Genomic DNA, 19,671 nt, shown 5'->3' on the forward strand with positions numbered 1-19,671 from the left:
CTTCATCCAGTGACATCCGAACTCATGCATGATAGTTTAGTTCTAGAAGGTACATCGACCATGAAAACAAGTAATTGTCGTCCTTTGTATCTGCCAACAGTATACTTATGTGTCTTTCACTCCAACATGTACAGCATTCATTACCATTATTAATTATGCCAACAGCGTCATCAGTTGGCTGAGTCATGCTGTAGTGCACTTAGTTCCCTAGAGAAAAAATTTCATAGAAATTTACATGTACATGTATGTCATGTATGAAACACTTGGAAACAAATGTATGGTTTCAGCAAAAAATGACAACACGTAGAGGTAATATTAGAGAATGGATCATTTGCCAATTCGTTATCAACATTACACAGATCGTTTCCAATTTACCTTGGATTGCAGAAAGGAATTCTTTGGGAACACAACCAAGTGGAACAGATATGCACTGCCTTGAGACACTCGTGCCATACACATCCTTCCCTCTGCTGACTCGAGTCAGTAGGGAAATCTGGGCTTAAAAAAATAATCTTCCTTTCGTGGCTTCTGGCTTTTTTTTGAGTTCTGCCATAAGAAACCTTCCGTCCACAGAATCCTTCAAAAAAGTCGCAGCAATATCATAAGCAATTGCCAAGCAGTCCTTTCCATTAACAATAAGTTGTTTTGAAGGCTGTAGCAACCTGGGACACAAAAAAGAGTTTTTATAATATGCAAGCCATGCAGTTGTTGAAAGCTAACTGTTTGAAGATGGGTACTTAGACTTAAATACTGTGTATAAGCAGTATTTGAAATGGGTTATTAGGCTTATACTCGCAGTTTGTCACGCTTTTAATGTAAATTTGGTAATCTCAATTTGGTTAAACTTTTATTAGCAACTACAAGTGTTTTAATTTAAATTTGATAATATCAATTTGGTTAACCCTTAATTAGCAATGACACTGTAAAGTTTCATTTAGAACTTGATAGTTTTAGTAAACGGCAACACCAGGACCAAATTTGCTGTTTACCTCAGTCATTTTGATATAAAATGCTCATGTCTTGTCCAGCAACATATAGATCATTGGTTAGGTTACTGAATTTTTATATAATCGAAGAATGGCAATAAAATGCAATACCTGCTTCTTTGATAAAGGTTGGCTGAAGTTTGCCAAAGTATCCCATACAATTTGGGTCTTAGATGGATTAATCAGATTACTGGAAGAGTCCTGGACAGCACAGAAAAGGGCCTCAATGAATGAGGCAATTGTAGTTTGCAGATAATCCCAAACAAGTGCTGTGTCATCCTCTATTCCTGCTAATTTCATGACCTTTTACATGGATATGAAAATAAACGCACCAATTACATTACACTGTAATCCCTAATGAAAACTGAACAATTAAGGATGATTCCTTGAGGCCAGTAAATTATATGCTAGTAATGAATTTCGGTAATCACGGTTTGCAATTAAGGAAACATTAGCTCCATTATCTTCAAGAAAAAAGATATAATATATAGATTTAGCCAAGCCTAAAAGCGGAGCTCCTGGCTTGTTTATTCTTACTGGCTGTAGGATTAGTGAAAATAAAAGGCTTTGGAACTGTCCGCCTTTTGGTTTTCCTGGATATTGCTTAATTATGTCATTTTCTTCGCTGCCTAACAAGTAAATTCCATGGTTTATTTCACCTGAAAACCGACTGATCGCATGAATCATGAAGAGATGAGTGTGATATCAGTTTTTCCAGCGAAATCTACTGTCGAATTCACCAGTTAGGCAGTTAATTATTCTTGAATCGCAAGAGTTTTAAAAGAAAACAAGCAGATCCTCAGCAACCGAACGGAAAAGGAAAGAAGCCATTTCAGAGTCCACTGTCAAAATTACTGAAAATTACTTACAATGAACACCGCCTGCAAATAGTGAGGTAATCTAGGCAGGCGGTGTGAAGGACATACAAATGCGAATTACGAATTGGAGGCGTTAAAAAAGTCGATTTTGAATACATAATATGCCAAAAGAGGAAAAAAGTGAGAAAAATGTAATAATTTATGATTGAATTATAATTAAGATTCCTTTTTTATTTCAGAGATAAGAGTGCTAGTGTCAGCATAACTGCCCAGAGTTTCTGAAGTTACAAATAGTAATGCATTTTCATTACTAACCAGCATCACTGGTAACCTCATGAATAACTCCTGCATAAAAGAAAAGGAAAACACTAGTTGCAATCAGACACAATATGTTACACTGTGTAAAGTTGGTACAATGTATCATTCTATAACTTACAGCAGATTTGCTATTACCTGGACTTACTTTCCACATCTTTGGGTGGATTCTCTTCATCTAAAAGAATAAACTTCTTGACCTTTGGGCGAGTGAAGCTAATAAAAATACCCTCCTCTTATGCTTCATCCAGTGAAATCCGAACTCATGCATGATAGTTTAGTTCTAGAAGGTACATCGACCATGAAAACAAGTAATTGTCGTCCTTTGTATCTGCCAACAGTATACTTATGTGTCTTTCACTCCAACATGTACAGCATTCATTACCATTATTAATTATGCCAACAGCGTCATCAGTTGGCTGAGTCATGCTGTAGTGCACTTAGTTCCCTAGAGAAAAAATTTCATAGAAATTTACATGTACATGTATGTCATGTATGAAACACTTGGAAACAAATGTATGGTTTCAGCAAAAAATGACAACATGTAGAGGTAATATTAGAGAATGGATCATTTGCCAATTCGTTATCAACATTACACAGATCGTTTCCAATTTACCTTGGATTGCAGAAAGGAATTCTTTGGGAACACAACCAAGTGGAACAGATATGCACTGCCTTGAGACACTCTTGCCATACACATCCTTCCCTCTGCTGACTCTATGGTTTATTTCACCTGAAAACCGACTGATCGCATGAATCACGAAGAGATGAGTGTGATATCAGTTTTTCCAGCGAAATCTACTGTTGAATTCACCAGTTAGGCAATTAATTATTCTTGAATCGCAAGAGTTTTGAAAGAAAACAAGCAGATCCTCAGCAACCGAACGCAAAAGGAAAGAAGCCATTTCAGAGTCCACTGTCAAAAGCCAGCGAATAGGAATCATGCTAAAATTAGAAATCACAGACGTACTTTTGCTCGTGATGTGACAGATCGTACTTTATTTATTCCACTTTATCTCTGAAAACGAGATCATTTACATTTTGATGTACTTCATTGAAACATGCCAGCTTGGCTTAGAACCAGAATCGGCTAGAAAGGACAAACTTCAAACAATATCATAACAAATTCCCACTGGGAACCCTCACTCCCAAACGCCCCAGGCAAGGATAAGTTATGGGAAGAAGCGAGCCCTACAGCTGCTACTCCCAGAAGCTAGGCAGGGCGGTAATGCCCCAACAGAATACACAAATGACCGTAACTCTCCTGATAACGCAAAAAGCTTTACTGGAAACTTTACAACTTCCAAGATAAGAAGCCACACAGCAGGGGAAACCATGTAGGGCGAGGGGTTCGGGCCTGGAACGCGAGGCTTTTCCCCTTTCCACCTGCACCACTGAACAAAATTAGAAGAGACTTCGTCTGGGCGAAAATCAAAACAAGGTTTTTTGCACGGGGGCGCCTAAAACAAAAAGGACAACGAAAAAAGCGCCAATCAGATGAAACCTAATATACAAAAGGGGAAAAGCCAACTGCCAAGCAGCCCCGAAATACCCTGTCCAGGGACAGAGCAATTAAGGGTATAAGAAGACCCTTTTGAAGGCATACCAGCGGTTAGCAAAAACAAGCGAAACAAACACAAAGTAATTGATAAAGCAAACTTTAATGTGGCGTAGACTTCCATTACAGGAGAACAAAGAGATACCTAAGGTAAACGATCAAAGGCAGCGAAACTCCAATATATTGGAAGGAAACATCACTTTTTAGCAGCTTTAGGGACTTTAGAGACGGGCAATTCCTAGCAAAATGACCAACTCTTCTGCAATTAAAACAGCGTTGAGGAAGGGTTCCGGGTCGGACATACTGTGGTCTGAAGCGTCCACCGTGACCAAATGAGCCTCCAGGATAGGGGCCTGGACGCGGGACGCCGAAATTGTCTCCCCAAAAATCAAAGGCCTGCCCTGGAGCTGAACTTCAAGGAGAAGAGTGACCTTTAAAAACCTTTCAGGTCTGGGAAGCCACGTCTCTTTCCTCTTTATTCCCAAGGAGATGCAGCACCACTTCAGCAAGTGAGTTGGAGTTTGTAAGGGGGCGACACTGTTTAAAGATAGCATCGAACTTCTTGCGCTGAGGGTGGTTCGCCTCCCTAGCATGGTCTGACAATTGCTCCAAGGCCGCAAGGAGGGCGAGAGGATCGAGAAGTGTGGCAGGACAAGAGGCGAGAAGTCTAACGTTTAAGTCTCGTTTAAGACGGGCTAAATTTTGGATTTCAATAACTTATCCTTTTTTCTAATTCAAGGTGTTTCTGATCCCTGTAGAGATTTTATAACCTGCAGAACTGTATCTCGTTATGCTGATCATTCAATTTAAAAAAATGGGGTCACCGAGTTTATTAGGTCGAAAAGGTACTCATAACGTGTACATCAATGACGGGGAACTATGCAGCCAAAGGTGATGTGACCTGTTTTGAGCCACCTTAAGAGAGCTGAAACACCAGTATTTCAGTTATTTTAGTTTTTTTAGAGGGGGGAGGTAAGGGGGGGTGGTGAGGGGAGAGGCTAATCTCCAGCTGCTGTCCCCATGTAAACTAAATAATATACTTGTACAACTTGGCTTTCAGTTTATCTTAAAATAAAATTTCTTAATTTATATCCTTAGGAGTGTGATACAGAGCAGAAATCTGGGCCTAAAAGAAAGTTACCCTTGTTGATGAATTTATTATGACTCTGGTCAAAATAAAACATGGCTTGACAGGAAGGTTTGTGGCTGACATCTTTGGTGTATCAAATACTCTGGTCACAAAAATCTTTGTCACATGGACAGCTTTTCTCTTGATGGCCAGTGAATACCTCATTCACTGGCCATCAAGAGATCACATTAAGAGCTGTCTACCAAAGTGCTTTAGGAATTACCCAAATACTAGAGTTATCATTGACTGTACTGAATTCCACGTAGAAAAATCCAAAACACCCACAGCACAAATTCAAACATGGAGTGAATACAAACAAGGAAATACAATGAAGTGTCTGGTTGGCATTTCACCTTCGGGTGCATTGACATTTATTTCCAAATTATGGTCTGGGAATGTATCTGACAAAGAAGTGTGGCATTTTAGATCTCCTGGAGGCTGGAGATGACATCATGGCAGACCGTGGCTTCACAATACGAGGGGTTGTACATTAAATATCCCTCCTTTTCCAAAGGGAAAGCCATTATCAAGTAAGCAGGTTACAAAAGCAAGGCAAATTCCCTCCTCAAGAATTCATGTTGAACGTGGTATCGAGAGGCTGAAAAATTTCCCTTTTCTGCAAAAGGTCATTCTGCTAAAAGTTAAACACACAATTGACAATGTTGTTATGATTTGTGCAGCTATTTGCAACCTGTACCCAAAGCTAGTAAAGTGAACATATCATTTAAGTTAACAAGACAAGAAGAACAAACTCTAGGAAGAATGCTCTCAGTTTCTCCCTCAAATGAAGCCAAAAGCCTTTATCAAATGAAACATTCACAATACAAACACCCTTGTCAGTGTAAATAGCAAGAGAACCTTCCTCAAGTTTACATGCTGCCATTTCAATCTGTATCTGCTTGTACCATGGAGAGTTTGTCCTCAGTGTTAGTTTACCTTCGATTTCGTGAACATGGCCATAACTAATTGCAGCTTCCTTAGGAGTTTTTTCTCTGAATTTCCATAAGCATTTTGCTTCAACAAGTCTGCCATCAGAAGTTATGCCATCAGGACTGGCACCAAGGAATGAACAGTCATTTAAAAGCACAAGCCCAGTCTTCCTGACAATTTTGGTGAATTTAACCTCTCAATTGAAACATAATGTTCTATTGCATCATCTTCATGAATTCGTCCATACTTTATTTGTGGAGGAAGCTTATCATCATCCAAAGAACATTTACCCATTATAGCATTAATTAAGCTTGTAGGATCAGTACCTTCTCTCCTGGTGAGCACTCTATGGGCCAACGAACTTGTAATACGGCCAATTCTATGCTTAAACCAATTTGAATTACTGCTTTGACCCACAGTAATCAATGATATTTCCTCTCTTTGGTCTTTGCTGAATTTGTAGTTCAAAACATAGTTCTTGGCAAATTCTAAATATTCTCCTGTAGTTAAGTTTTGTTCCTTGGTGTCCATCTTAAGCCCTTATCAGACATGCAAGGAGTATGTGGTGTAATGATAGCTTCCTCCTCTTTCATAACATTGATGTCATGCTCAATAGGAAAGTCTTCTCGAAGAGGATTTGCTTCTGGGGTAATTGCAGGAAGTATATCTAGGCAAACAGCTTCAGGATAAATGTCATGAATTGCATACTGAAGGAGTTTTTGCCTCTTTTCACAAGATCCAACCACTGAATGAGGCCTGGGATCAAATTGGTGGCTTTCAAGTTGACCTAGCAGGGGGTTGTCTTCCTTTATTCCTAAATTTAATTTAAAGGCTGGAGTTGAAGCCAAATCCCTACACAGGGTTTGCTTGTACATGAAGGTGAATCATTTTATTTTGCAATTGTGTTCTGAAGATCAAACAAATTGCTGACAGATGTCTTCATGCTCCATCTGCTCCACCAAAGCAGTTACAAAAACCTGATAAAACTTCTCTATACATTTTCAGGATAATCCACCCTTCATAATATGGTTTATCATTCCATGTGTTGGACACACCTAAATAAATGGACCTGTTAGGCTGTGGAATGGTTCTAAATAGAGTGCTTCATTTATAGCAACCTAGCCATATTATTCATGATACACTACAATTCAGACAACAATAGCTTTAAATCACTTGCAATCATTTTATCTTAACATAGAAGCTTAAACACCTCTTTGATGTTGTGGTTCAAATTTCAAAACTATCTGAGCTAACCTGAAATCTAACAAAGCTATAGTTAAAATCTTTTATAACCACATGCTGGAGATTCACAATGTGACCAGCCTCGTAAAGTTTATAGCACTGTGAGCCTTTATAGGCTTTTAATCCATCGTGATCGTAGCCTGGCTTCATAATCATGTAGTAGTACAAATCTGCGTACATAAACGTTGGAGCATTTGAAAATCCTTCGATCATCCCTGTTTAATGGACGACACCAGCGGCAGACGGCCCCGATCTGGTGTATCATGTTTAGACAAAATAAGCTTTGACGTATCTTCACTGTCCGCAGAAATTTCTTGCATGCGTAATTTCCAGGCTTGGAATGCGAGATTTGAGAGTTGCTCCTTGTTGTACGCTTTGCCCAAATCACTTGTTTGGACGCCATGTAGTGCTAAATATTTTCTTAAAACAACTCCTTTTTGCTGGCTAAAGTAATTCCTATCCATTTCTTGGGACGATTTTTCTTCGAGATTCCGCATTAAAATGCCAAAGCCATCGCTAGAAGCAGAATCTGAAGTCTGTAAAGAAGAACACGAGGCGGCCATGTTTTTCCAGCCCAAATTTACCTCGAGTTCGCGTTCGTCTGCAGTAATGTATTCAGCGGTGTTGCAAACCGCGAAAAGTGCTATTGGGAAGAGAATGTCTTGTGATTGTTATGGTTGGGCTTAGGGAACAGGAAGGGGTTGGGAGGGCTGAAAATGCATTAGTTGAGCACTCTTGTCAGAAGCATACTGTCACACATTACAACAGTACTGATGAAAGCTGTGTAAGGAAGTTATCAGTACAGTATTGCATACTATTATGCAAATACCGGTAATATTCTTCTCTACCAATATATCTTTTTTGAAAGGCATTCATGTTACTTACCCTCCTGCAGTTCCTTGACTGTTTTCCTACATTTGGCTTCCAGTTCTCCATATTTTTCTCGAAGCTCATTCAGCTAGTTCCTTCCTGGTTTCTTTACAGCTGCTTCGTGGGCAAGGAAGACTTGCTTTTGGTTCTTTTGCAGCAGCACATGCAGCATCACCTCCTCTTCTTCCATTTCTTGACCCCACTTTAGAATTGCCAGTTGATGAGTTTGTCTTCTTTATTAACTGGGATTCTGAAGAAGCTACATTTACAACATTTTTAAGAAAATATGGTAACCCATCAATGCGATTAATTTTCGCTTTACTCGAACAAGTAAACACCAACCTACAAGGAATCTCCATTCCTCCGCACAGCTGTTTGCAGTGACGTCTTCGGCCAGTCACTTCCACGCATATCTTTCTACGTCGTGTGATAAAATACCACAAAATTCGCGAGTACTCGCGAGGTAAGTGGCCAACTGTTTCATTGTCCTTGACCACCTTCTCGGCAAATTTGTCGACTGCATTATCAAGCTCCTCTTCTGCATGAATTTTTTGGCCTATTGCAGGTTTCCAAACATCTTTATAGAGGTTCGACGTGGTCATGATAGCCAGGCCCTGGCCCAGACTCCTCTCCGCATTTAAAGCTTGGCTACTAAGCACTCGTTTGTATTTCAACTTATATGGGTGAAGCCTTGATTGTTTGTCCTTGTTGGTTTATAGCAATAGAACGTTTATACTGGAACTTCAAACTTTATTTTACTACATTTTTTCCCAAAATGCGCGCTTCTAAATTCGGGGTGCGGCTTATACATGGACGTTTACGGTAACTGAGGAGAAAGCGCTACCGTTGTAATGATATCTGCAAATGGTTATACTTTCTAGGACGACAAACCGTAGGCCCTGTCTCAGAACTCTTCTTCACAACCCTCTAGGACAAAAAAGAATCCACACTATTCGCAAAGAGTAGGGCATGGACTTACCGGTGTTGTGGTCTGTCCTTTGAAGAATATCATGGCTGGTAGAGTAAATTTTTGGAGATATTACATGTAGCTACTCTAAACTCCGACCGTAAAGAAAGAGATGATGATGATGAAACCATCACAACAGCAACATGAAAAGAAAGACTGAAAGAAAGTAACATGGCCACATTCTGAAAGATTTTGCATCATGGTTGAGATCATCTATGTGTAAAACAATCAAGGTAACAAAGGCTTGGCATCAAACTGTAAACAACAGGCAAAAGAAACATTCCGGCTCTGGTGAGCTCAAAAAAAAAAAAGATAATCTGGTACTTGTCATTGTCTTGACAGATGGTTTAGTAAGCAGAATGAAAATCAGGAACCATCACACCAAAAATGTCAATTATCCACACCTGACAAGGTATCTTTAACCGCTCTGTTTACGCTGTGGTCAACGTCATTACCTTCCAAATTAACTGTTGGAAGATAACGTGAAGTGCTATTTTCTACCCATGCAAACCATGTGAGCGTTAGCCCTACTAATGGAATTGAGCCCACACAAGGACACAGAAAAAGTCTGACCAGGGTGGAAATTGAACCCACGACCTTCAGGTTAGATCACCGCTGCTCTACCGACTGAGCTACAAGGTCAGACAGGACCTGATGAGTACGGGCTATTGACCCATAGCCCTTGTGGGCGACGGGTCCAATAGTTAGTTCTGTTGAAATATAAGTGCCACATGGCCAACGTTTGCAAAAACATGTACCTTACCTCAGTGTGATACTTGCAATTGCCCTTCATCCTGCAAAGACAGCAAAAATAGCTTCATAACAGCCAGAGGTTACATGTATGTTTTATGCAGATTTTGTGTATAAAAATCAGTGGATTGGGATTGCAATCAAAGTGTCAAAAGCACAATGTGTTAAAAATTTCACTGAAGGATAAACCCTTGCCAAAGACAACATAGTCCACAAACTATGAGCAAAAGCAAAATCATGCAAGGTTCAGTTGTTCCATGCTAGCAGATGTCTCTTTCCCTTTGCACTCACTGGGCTGACAAGTATGGGAAAGAGACCTCTGCCATGGGTCGAAACTCACTTTCATCCAACCGTGGTCCACGACCGGCCTGGAAGAGGTTTTCACGTGATCCGTGAGTTGATGCCCAAAAACCCGTGAATCGGGAAAACTGAAGAAATACAGCTGTGATTTGTGAATAATATAATAACTGTGATGCGTGATCCTTTAAAGTTGTAACTAGTGCGTGAATTGAGATTTCTGACTTTATAATGTCTTGAACATCAGTCAACCCTTCACAAATACATGCCATTTGTCTGTCAAGATGGTTCGAAACAGGTCTTCTGTCATTGTCATGTACTGACATAATCTACCATTGGCGGTGTTTCGTACTTGACCTCTGTTGACTCATTTGTAGTTCACATGAACTGAGATGAGAGACGCGTTGAAAGACGACATGTTGTAATCATTTGTCCAAGTCACCGCCAATCAGAGCTTGGTTCGTTAGAAAATGAAAAGCTGCCTGTCAAATTTGTAACACGTGTTCACATCCAAGTCGCCAGGACGTTTTCACATGCGAATTGTTGCAATGGCGAGCGCCAAAGTAATTGTACCGTCTAAACTAACTCAAACTTTATGACAGGTCGTTAAGATCATAAAAAAATCAACGACCACGGAAGTTTTGAAGTTACAAAACAAAATGCAGGGTTCGCACACTTTTTCAGACCAAAAATGCAAGGACTTTTCAAGGACTTTCAAGGGCCAAATTTTGAAATTTCAAGGACCTCTTTTTTATTTACGTCGATTAATTTACCATAGAAATGGTCTGACAGTACAATTCTTCCTCATTTTCCGTAACGTACATGCATGAAAATAATGTACGTTTGTATGACATGACTTGAGTGGCTGATTATTTTCACTGAAGTTTTCAAAGATTAAAAATGCGGGTCAGAAAAAAATTCAAGGACTTTCAAGGACCAGGAATGAAGAGCAGAGATTTTCAAGGATTTTCAAGGCCTTGAAAATGCACTCTCAAAATTCAAGGGTTTTCAAGGGTTTACAAGACACGTACGAACCCTGAAAATGTGAAAGGGAAGAATTGTAGAGTTACAATATAACAACAATGAACTTCATTTATACTTTATCAAAGTCAAACAAAGAGCGAAGAATCGTCGGGTTATGGATTCCTGGAATTGTTGATTTCATCACCAACTTTTTGTTGCCTTCCCATCTCAGGGTCAACTGATACGACCCAGAGGCGGATCCAGAAATTCCAGAAAGAGGGGGCCGAAGAAATTGCGGCAAGAGTACTAAAGGAATTCAGAATGTCGAAAGCAAAGTTCAAAACTGGCACGCAGATTTGAATACTCGATCTGTTCAAATTTTAAAACAACTGGTCGCGCATGGCATACATGTCATGATGTGGCTTGACTGTATTCATTTGATTGTTCCTTGGAGTGTGTGATGAGTAGATAACTAGCCCTCAATTTTTCTTACATTATACATTGGGTTAGACCCCACCTTCAGGATAAAAATTCCACAATCAAATTCCATTGTATTGCTTTAAGGGTCCCCTCTGCAATGTTCTGCTTCCATTCTTGGGTGTCCCATTCCCTTCCAATGAGTATATGACCTTTCTTTATGAAACTCCTGCAAAATGTGCCAAACAAGTTGATAAAAAATGATGCTTGGTAAATGATTGACACATTAACTCACCAAAACCAGCCGCATATGGTAAAAAGGTCAAATACTATAGCATAGTTAACCTATTGACCCGTGGGAGTGAGAATTAATGCCAGACGATTTTACTCGTCAATTGCATACTGGTGGTTCAGGAGTCAGTGGGCTCATAAAATCAATCAGAAAAAATTGCTTGCAGAAAAATTCTCTGTGAACAAACCGAGAGAGACTACTTAACACCAGGAGCCCCAAGTAGGAGTCTCCATGCCCTTTAATTTCTTGAGTCCCTTCCTGGAGAAGATTTATTTTCAGAATACTTCCCAGGGGAGATACCATATTCCCACAGCTGAAGGAGCCAATCAAATCAGATCATATCTCAACTGGGAAGTTTTTGAAAAATAAAATAAAAGGTTGACTTCAGTGCCTTCACTGTAGTGTGGAGGATGGACGCTCCAGCCATTTTCAGTTTTGACTATAGAAATACAACCTCGCCAAGTAACAACATTTCTCTGTTCCACCTATCACAATGTTTTACATGTATATGACCTTCTGTTGGTCATGAAATACTAATCTTTCTTCCAAGCATTCTTTCATCCCCTACAGCTGTCTGTAACAAATTTTATGACATGAGAGGGCAATGTACATGTAGGAGACGAAGTGCAAAATAAGATAATCATTTATTTATTTTGGAAAATTACAGATTGAAATACACAATTAATTCTATTAATATTCAATCTTTTGGATAAACTTACCAATAACACTTTGCACCATCCCTAAAGTAATAAAAGAAACTTCCGAGAGATGGATCATATAATTCTTCTCTTGTTTCTCCATCCTTATGTGAGATTAGTTCCCCTTTACAAGAAAAATCTCCTTTCATGAATGGTTTTGTGGTAAATAAGCCTCTTCCTAACATAACAAATCAAATTGGTCAAATTGAATGCAAGATAATATTGCAGTACTTAATAATAATAATAATAATAATAATAATAATAATAATAATAATAATAATAATAATAGTAATCTTTATTTCTTAAGATAAAAATGTGGACCAGATGTTTTCCAGGATATCAGTAGCTACAGAAAAGTGTGGTTGTTTGATGCCTCAGGATTTGCTCAGAATTATTAGGCTATGCTACAAACAGGCGCCAGGGGAGACAACCCAAGAAGGTGCCCGGGCGCAATACGCTACTACCCCTCACTTGTACGCAGTGAGAGAATGGCTCCTTCCTCACCTCCAAAATCTGCATGGACTAAATTGTTTTCACAGTTTTGCAATATTGCGAAACACGGAGGGGAAAGCTGTTTTACATTTTAAAGCGTAGTCTACAAGCCAGTGGGAGGCGGAAGCGTATGAGCCCATTGGGTTGCTTTGCACAACACCTACTGGATTGCCAGACCTAATAAAGCCAAATTACGGAACGGTAGACCTACTGAAACTGTAAAGTATGGTAGAGAAATGCGCTAACAATGGCATTTTAAATACTGCGGAGAAAGAAGAGTGGATGGCTTTTCTGTAAATGGAACAGGAGCAAGCCGACGTTTACGATAGCCTGGAGGAGAGAAATATTGGTGAATAGCCTTACACTTGTCTTGTGAAGTCCGGTTTACACTCGCTATTTGTTGGTCCGATCTGTCAGCTCAAAATTATCGGGGCGTAAAACGTACGTTTATTTGGACAGCAGGGGTCAGTGTGAGTTCTCTTTTAGATCTCGGCCCTTCTTGTGGAAAGTCTTTTGCACTGAAACAAGTATTAAGAATAGAGCCGATTTTCATTCCTTAATCACACAGAAAGTCTGTCAAAATATTCATGCTCGATTCGTGCCCCGATACCAGGTTGGGTCGGCAAATCGTTAACAACAATTCGTAGCGTGTAACCTGGCCCCAGCATGAAGGGAAACGTATAAAATCTTGTACCTCTTGTACCTATTCAGATTTCTTGGGCATTCAACATTTTTGGGAAGGATTCTTTGCTGTTTGTCTTACATGAATTCTAATTTTAAATGATCCACTTTAAGTTCCCACTGTCGTCTTATTTTATCAAAATAGCAGTGCAAGTTTTTTTTTTTTTATCGGTCTGTTGTAACAAAATGGGTCTTTTTGACACATTTATCTCTATTTAACAGATGGGTCAAAATATCACAAAAAGGAATTCGTTTATTTGCCGTGCAGTGACGAGAAGTAGATAGTAGACGACCTGAGAACTCGAGAACGACCATCAGGAAACACACCCCAACTAAGCGATGTCCTCAAGAGAAGCGAGGCATTTGACCGTGGAGATGGCTTACTACCGGTAAGAGCCTTGATCTTAACCCTAAAGAGCAAATCAAATTACTAGTAATATCAAACACAGACTACGATGTTTGGGCAAAACAGTTTATTGACTAGCGGAACGAGACGCTAGCGAGAGGTCAATGAACAAAACCGCCCAGGGTGGAGTGGGCGGGGAAGCGATGTCTTGCTCGAAGCTAACGTAGCGCGATCTGAAAGCCGATGGACTAAACCGGCAGAAAGGCTTGCTCGAAAGGGGCGTGTTCTCAAATGGCAGTTATCAATCATCACCCGTGGTGATCCTTGTACAATTACTAGTAATATCAAACACAGACTACGATTTTTGGGCAAAACAGTTTATTGACTAGCGGAACAAGACGCTAGTGAGAGGTCAATGAACAAAACCGCCAAGGCCCAAACATGGTAGTATGTGATTAAGATTGAGTGTTATAATTAGAGAAATTAATTAACAGTACTTGAAGAAATGGAAGAGTAAAACTAAGCAGCAATATGTAGAAATAGCGGGAGCCGTGTGAGTAGCAGCCACCCTCTTTTGTCGATCAGTCATTTCAAGATAAATTAAAGAACAGTCACTACGCCAGTCGCCTTGTGCCTTAATTAACTCAGATGGTACTTAAGCTTCAAAGGCCAAGGTAGCGCCACCGCGCCTAAAACTATGAGGGAAGTAACCAGCAGAATCGAGACCAACAGCTTTGATAACTCTGGCCAGAAAAGAACTAAAATGCGAAGTGGTTATATGACTCAATGAACTAGCGGACCTAACCGAGAATAATGGCATGTCCTGGGGTACCTGGTTAATCTGAAGGTGGTTGACCAAAGCTGCTACGGGGCACAACAAACTACCCGGGATGGCGGCAATGGTAAAGAAAAAAGACGTTCCTGAAACTGAATAGTTTTCGACGCGCGAACCGTGAGATAAGCGAACGATACATCAAAACAAAGATCGGACCGCAAAAGGACCTTAGGCAAGATGTGAGCTGCGCGATCAACAACTAAATTCGACTTGCGTAAAAAGCTACTAGAAAAAGCGCCCACATAGCGACATGCAAAGGCTTATCAAAATCGAAAAAGTGTACCATGCGTAATAACAATCGTGGAGTGATGGGAGCCTTGCGCTGAACTGCTGTTCCTAAATAACGCTTAACGCCGCGTAGCAACAATGTATAACGATAATCACTATCCCAAGTCAAATCATGACCGAGAAACTTATGCATATGCTTAATGCTACTTAAATGATTCAGGATAGTACCATAAACGCGGCCGAGTGACACTAAATCAGCTATGTAACGCGTAATTAATGTTACAGTCACTGGAAACGGAGCGGACGAAACCGCCTCACAAAAGGTCAAATAATTTCTTATGTGAGAGTTCAAATTTCGCCGGGTTGAATCTGCATATGCTCTCTCAATCAAGTCGCGTCCGAGAGAATCCAATGCCCGAAGATCTGGTGATGGTTGAACTTGCCTGCGGCGATCTGCAACAAAAGGCACAAAGCACCCATTAAGGAAGGTCAAAGGCTAAATCCGCGCTGTCGATGGATAACATGTGAAAACAAAGATTACGCTGAGAAGCAAGTTCATATAACTTTCTTTGAAACGTAGAATTGGCGTCCCAGCGACTGAGGCAATCGTCAAAGACATTGTGGACCCCCGGAATATGGGAGACATGTTAAGTCCAAATCATAACGAGCGGATGTGAGCCAAAGTTGTCTTAACATTCGTCAAAACACGTAGCACCGCCTCGATGTAAAGAAGAATCACAGGTAAATAACACGTCATGGAAGTCATGCGGGCGTAACGCAATCATGGCAGAGCCATTGAAGTGTGGTAAAAAGGTCAACCACCAGTCAATGTCAGATAACATATCACTGGTCACTGGATAACGTGACGTCTCAGAAGGCAAACTGTGCAAGCGGTTTAAAAGGCGGGACATAAATATCCGGCCTGGCCGGACGCAAGCTGTAACAAATGACAGTTTTCCTAGTAACGATTGCAATTGATGCCGTGTAAAGGTTGAGATTTGTGTCCACTGCAATAATTCTATTTTGAGATCTGATAAGCGATCCGCCGGAACTTCAAAGAGCATCTTCTCGGTGTCCACCAAAATCCCAAGGCATATCATTCTCGTAGAAGGAAAACAGTCTTTTTCGGGAGATTTTTGTAGGCTTAGTTCATCTAATAGATCTTGAAGACGTGCAAAGGCGAAATGAGAATCTGCGGGGTGTTTGGCTCCGTAAAAATCATCTAAGTAGACGTCGGCAGTATAACCTTCCTTAGTAAAAACATGAATTACTACCCGAGTAGTTCGCTGACACACTAACGCTGATGAACGCAGACCGAATGGGCATCTAGTATCGAAATACAAAAGACCATCCCACATAAAACCGAGATATTTATAATCTTTGGGGTCAATTGGGAATTGTCGGTATTCACGCTTTAGATCTTTCTTGTAAACGTAACAACCTGAGCCTTTGCTGATAATGAACTCACGCAGTCTGTCTGTGCCTGGAAGACGAAGTTGAAATGCATTGTCCAAATAATGAGTTTTCAGAATACCGCTATTGACAGAGGCTGCATGCGGGAAACTAAGATCCATCACGACCCGGCACTTAGTAGAACCACGTTTGTAGACTGTCTGTAAAGGGGCCAACCGAATTGTAGGAAATCAACAACGACGTGGTCGACATAATCTGTCAAATGTCTCCAAACAGAAATGTTCAGTTGCGAAGAGATGGGTATTTTGGCTCCGTAGGCATTGGGTTGTGGAGACTTGAGGCAAGAATATAAGCCACAACCGCACGCGATGAATTGGCTGAGAAAAATGCATGTTGGGATAACATATTTTGTTCAATTTTCGTGTCGGTGTCCGAGTCCGTGTCACAATCCGTATATACTGTTAAGCCAATAGTCTGACTGTTCAGTCACTGCTGGTTGGGAATTGGCATTTTCCGCTTGGGACAGTGTAACATAGGGTGCTCGTTTGACTTGCAAACCCGGCACAAATGATGTGAGGCGTAGTTACCAGCAGTGGAATCACAAGAACAAGAACCCTTGTAATTCCACGCTTGGCAACCTTTAGCCGTGAGTTCATGTGAAGAAGATCCAAAAGAAGACAAAGAAGAAGCAGATGAATTCAGATTCTTGGAAGTGGTCGAGCGTAAATCCGAATGCTTGAAAAATGTGGATGCCATGTCACGAATTTCAGCAATGCGATCCCAATCCAATCTATGCAGTTCGACTTGCCTTGCCAAATAGGAATAGAAACCTCGAACGCTTGCCCATGTGTAACTAATGGCTTTGGCCATAAGAACTTGTAGTATGGCGACCATGTGCGCGTTCGATGCCGTGTCATAGGTTCGAATCATCGCCAAATAGCCGGCCACAAAAGATGGAAAATCTAAAGAATTGAACTCAGGATTTATTGACGTATCTGGCACAAAGTCCTGCGGCCAGTCGATGGTCTTTTTCTTTGTGTCAGACTTTCCAGTCGCACATGGCGCTGCCGATGCAGCTGGGGGCGTTGCAGGTCCGAGAGCTTGGCGTAAACGGAGCACTTCCAGTTCTAACGCCAACTTTTCTTTTTCCTGCTTAAGCAGTTCTAATTCTTTATCCAGAAGTTTTTGTCTTTTTTCTGAAGGCGAAGGATGCCCGAGGACAGACCCAAGGGCTGGTTCATCGTCGCAGAATTGAGCGTAATGCTCAAATAGCTGAGGTTGCTGCGACGGTGGAAATGCGTAATCCTCCAGTTGGGGTTTGTCCCGGGATTTCTGCTTGGATTTTTGCAACATGACTGAGAGTAGGAAACAACTAAACGCTAGAGGTTGACTATAAAAGTTGAGAGGGCGTTTGTTCCCGGAATGAGATCGAAGATAATGAAGCAATGTCTTGCTCGAAGCTAACGTAGAGCGATCTGAAAGCCGATACACTAAACCGGTAGAAAGGCTTGCCTGAAAGGGGCGTGTTCTCAAATGGCAATTATCAATCATCACCCATGGTGATCCTTGTACAACTTTCGTACTTGGCCTCAAAATGGCAACGTGTGACCGTTCATACAAGGAATACAGTGTTTTCCTAAGAGGTCAATTTGGAGAAAAACGCAGGAATATTTTGACAGAGGGTGACTGAGGCCAACAGTATAGGAGCAGTCGTGGCTCAGTTGGCTAGTGCGCGGCTTTCGGAGAGAGAGGTCCCCGGTTCAATCCTCGGTGACTTAAATGTCTGTTTCGACTTTCCTCTGATCCGTGTAGCTATAGCTTAAAATCCCCTTAAAACAGAGCACTGACAGAGACAGACAGTAAAGAGCGCACCGTCGGCTTCCATTGATACCAGACTCGTAGCTGAAGGAACTACTGACGTTAAATAAAGTTACTTTATTTTACCTTTATAAAGGTACATTACACCTGCATTTATCTCGAGCGAAAGCAGGTTCGAGGAAACAATATTGCAAATAAAATACATACATAAACCACACTTTAATGAAGCCTTTGTTACTTACCAAAGGTGTATACGGGATCCTACCGGAGGCCTGGACAAGTTCAACGGCAGGTACTCAGAAATGAAAGCAAAGGAGACATACATGTAGGGACAGGAATGTTGGTGGCGGTTGTACTGGAAGTATCCAGAAAAACCATTAATTGGTAGGGTTGACGAGGTGTCTGGTGAAAAGCTGCATCTAACCTGGATGTATGGCCACTGGACCACAAACTGGTCCATATGTAAAAAACGGGAACGCCAAAGAATGGTTGAATGTAGACAAATCTGCAGTGGTGTTGTTTGATTTCGAGTTAACGTTGTCTGGAAAGCTTCGACTGGCAACTGTGCACGAGCTGAAAAGGGTTTACGGCCTTCAGCAAATCTTGGATTCAGAGTCAAAATTGTTACAATGGCAAACTGTAATTAGAGATCTTTAGGTCCGACTAAAACTTCGACTGCGACTACAATGTTAGGACACGAGGGGCTGTTACTGAACTATAGCTTGTACCGTCGTGTCGGCGTTTAGTAGAATTTTGGATTGCCAATTGGCAACGTGTAATGAAAGGGCTTGCTACGCAAAATGTTAAGCAAAAGACAAAACAGGAAGCTTCAATTGCTCTTTTCATAAACAGAAGTAGAACTTACGCAGTTTTAGAAACAACAAAAAACAAAAATCTTTGTTTCCCACACAAACATTTCTCTCTTCTCTAATGCCATCTAAAAGGTCTAGCATGTCAAACAAGTGTAAATGTACATTTTGAAGAGACTTCGTAGGCGTAGTCTCTATTGTCATTAGGGAGCTTACGAAACAACGACGCCCAGGACAATGACGACGCTACAAAACAATAGACGCACATGCGTTTTACATCTTGGTACTTTTCTTTGCCGTAATCTCCTAAATGACAACGTAAAATGACCAAATTCAAGGTTCTGTTGAGGACGTTAGCACACGACGATGAATTTTCGATTCTCTCTCTACCCTTCCAACTCACTCATACCAGTTTAATTCCTAGACAGTTACTACAAATTTTTAATGCGTAACGACGTGAAATAGTTTCGTAGTGATATGAATACTGCGAACTTGTATTTTTAAATGAATCCTCGGAACCGTTGTCGTCCTCGTTTCGTAAGCTGCACACCTGCCAACTTTTTTTTACAGTACGCAAGTTAAACTTGAGTTCTCACCAAACATACCACGATAAAACGTTCAAAGATTTTAATGATTACCTCTATTTAAATGCGCTTTGTTCAACCGTGCCAACCCTTTGGTTTGTTACGCGCTCGGTACCGAAAGTCGAACTGTTCCCCAATCGCGTGGGGGTCATTGTGTGGTCAGTTAAGCCTGAACACCTGACTCGTCCCCAGTCACCTCTATTGGGACTGGTTGGCGAGAATTTCTGTCTGAA

General features: G+C 40.9%; 1 protein-coding gene across 1 annotated transcript; it reads right to left on the reverse strand.

The window, feature by feature from the left end:
- Positions 1–15,503: 15,503 nt before the first annotated feature.
- Positions 15,504–16,388, reverse strand: LOC137995575 (uncharacterized). Its single transcript, XM_068841101.1, has one exon. It carries the CDS (start codon positions 16,386–16,388, stop codon positions 15,504–15,506), a length of 885 nt encoding a protein of 294 aa, XP_068697202.1.
- Positions 16,389–19,671: the final 3,283 nt, after the last annotated feature.

The sequence above is a fragment of the Montipora foliosa genome, chromosome 3, assembly GCF_036669935.1.
Source record: "Montipora foliosa isolate CH-2021 chromosome 3, ASM3666993v2, whole genome shotgun sequence".
NCBI classification, from domain to species: domain Eukaryota; kingdom Metazoa; phylum Cnidaria; class Anthozoa; order Scleractinia; family Acroporidae; genus Montipora; species Montipora foliosa.